General features: G+C 42.0%; 1 protein-coding gene across 1 annotated transcript in view; it reads right to left on the bottom strand.

Moving 5' to 3' along the window:
• Window positions 1–2,578, bottom strand: part of Ccdc173 (coiled-coil domain containing 173) — a 32,142-nt gene that overhangs the window by 5,763 nt on the left and 23,801 nt on the right. The window contains exon 7 of the mRNA XM_004634774.2: window positions 269–461. Within this exon, the coding sequence (XP_004634831.1) occupies window positions 269–461 (193 nt within the window). The remainder of the gene's footprint in view (window positions 1–268; window positions 462–2,578) is intronic.

Genomic DNA, 2,578 nt, shown 5'->3' with positions numbered 1-2,578 from the left:
AAAAGAATATTATTTGTCTATTAAGATCGTTCTGAAACAGGAGTATTTACATTTATAAATATCTCCTTTGTAATCAATTGTCACATCATCTGTTAGAAAGTAAACATTGTGTCTCATTTCAGGATTACAGGAAGATAATTCATACTTTTTCTTTTCTTTTTTTTTTTTGCACTTGCTAATTCTGGATCTAAGAGACAGAGAGGGGTACTAAGCACAGTGGGAGTCTTAAATTCAGCTTATTTGTATCTGTCATCATTTCACTGCTTACCATAATGGCTCTATGTTCTGCAATCGCTTTTAAATCTGCCTTGGTTTTTTCATATTTTTCTTTTTCTTTTTTCTCCCACTCAGCTTCAGCTTCTGCAATATCTTTAGCAATAACTAAATCTTCATTATCAAGTTTCTCTTTCATTAGTTCACTCAGGAAATTATTTATTTTTTCTCTCCGTTCCTCCATTAACCTATAACAAAGTAACAGTACTTGTCAAATCTTTATGAACAGATCTGTAATGGAGCCAATGTAATTTTTTTTCTATCTTTTTGAGACAGGGTCTCACTATGCAGTTCAGGCTGTCCTTCAGCTCACTCTGTAGCCTAGGCTGGTCTGAACTCACAACAATCCTCCTGCCTCAGCCTCCAGAGTGCTGGGATCACAGGTGCACTCCACACCCGGCTGGCCAATGTAATTTAATTAGGGACTCTGAGATATTTTATCATCTTCTATAAATTAAAGAGACTCACTGTTCCCTTTATGCACTGGTCACTTGCAGAAAAAGTAACTTTTATAGCTATAATGTAATATATTCTAAAAATCCAAAGAGAATAATACATTATGTGTCATATAATTATATGAATATAGGAAAAAGGTTGTTAAAATTCTCCAAGTTGAAAAAAAAATTTAAGGGCCAGCCAAATAGTCCAGCAGATTAAAGTGCCTGCAAGCAGGTCCAGGGGTCAGGGGTTTAATCCCCAGGGCCTGCCATGTTGACCCTGTCCCCGGGGTGCGCTGAAATGGCAATTGAGACTCAGCATGGTGGCGCACGCCTGTAATCCCAGGTCTTGGGAGCCTGTAAACAGGCAGATCACTACAAGTCTGATCTAGTAGTGAGACCCTGAACACCCTGTAGACCGTTCCCTAAAATAAAAAAGAAAAAAAAAATTAAATGTTATTAGACTACCTATTTAACACTGAAGGATTAAACCACAAAAGACTTTTCTTTAAATAAAACTTAGGAAATGACTAACAAAAGTTACCAAGATCCAGGGTTAGGGATGTAGCTTACAGGCAGTGTGCTTGCCTTGCACCCATGAGGCCCCTGGCTTTGACCCAGCACTAAAAACAAAGGTAACTGGGGCTGGGGAGATGGCTTAGTGGAATAAGCGCTTCCCTGGCAAGCGCAAGGACCTGAGTTCAATCCCCAGTTCTGGAAAAAAAAAAAAAGATAACTAAAATGTCTCATCAGACCCTGTCTGAGATTTATTCCTAGCACTTTGTTTACTTGGTCTGTTTATTGTCTTTCCCTTTGCCATGAGAGTCCCAAGGTCAGGAACCAGATAGATTCTCACTCTCATCCACAGCTAATTATGTGGCTGATACATCATAAACAGTCATGTGGGGCTGGGGAGATGGCTCTGTGGAATAAGCACTTTCCTGGCAAGCGCAAGGGCCTGAATTCAATCCCCGCTTCTGCCAAAAAAAAAAAAAATTAAAATAAAATAAATAAACAGTGGATGCATTTTGTTAAAGGAATGGGGAAGGAACCTAGACAAAATATGTTAGTTATGACAAACTGTTAATTTATTGAGTGCATCTGCAAAGCAGCTTGGAAGAAATGATCAAAAGGATAAGTGCATGCCCCAGGTCAGCTATCAGGTGGAAGATACACTTCTGCAAAGGGTGCCACCTGCTGCAGGAATGCCAGAAAGAGACAGAGACGGAGGGAAAGGGAGATACCTTGTGGGGAAGCTGCAGGTTCAGCTAGGATTTAAAAAATAGTATGTTATGACTTCTGGTTGCTGACTGTACTCCAGGTACTACTGCAAGTGCTACGGCTGTAACAGTTAAACAAAACATTAAAAATGTCTGCCCTAAAAAAAAAAAAAAAATGTCTGCCCTCATGGAGCTTTCATTATGGCTTGGGAAGAAAGACACAAACATAATAAGGAATTCAGACAGCGCTGTGGCCCGGCCATGAAAACCCTTAGTGCCAGAGGCTGGGGAGGGCATGCGGACGGGAGGCTGCAGAAAGGGCGCCTGGAAAGGAAGTGGGTCCCAGGCTGTGCCCTGCGAGGGTGCTGGCCCTTCCTCTCCAGCCCCCCTGTGGTCCCTGGTTGCCCACCGTGCTGTGCTGCCTGGAACCAAGCGCCCCCAAGCAACAGCGCCAACTGACGGTGAGCTGACACCTACAAAGCGTGGGCCAAAATAAAACTATTCCCTTTTAAGTTGATGATCGCACTCATTTGGTTACAGGGGCAGAAAGCTGATGCCACAACTGATGGTATAGGTTTTTTCTTCCTTTTCTTCTCCTTCTCCCCTTTCTCCCTTTCCTCCCCCTCTTTTCTCCCTCCTACTCCTTTT

The sequence above is a fragment of the Octodon degus genome, unplaced genomic scaffold, assembly GCF_000260255.1.
Source record: "Octodon degus isolate 3935 unplaced genomic scaffold, OctDeg1.0 scaffold00065, whole genome shotgun sequence".
NCBI classification, from domain to species: Eukaryota; Metazoa; Chordata; class Mammalia; order Rodentia; family Octodontidae; genus Octodon; species Octodon degus.
This window is presented reverse-complemented; position numbering and strand designations above follow the sequence as displayed.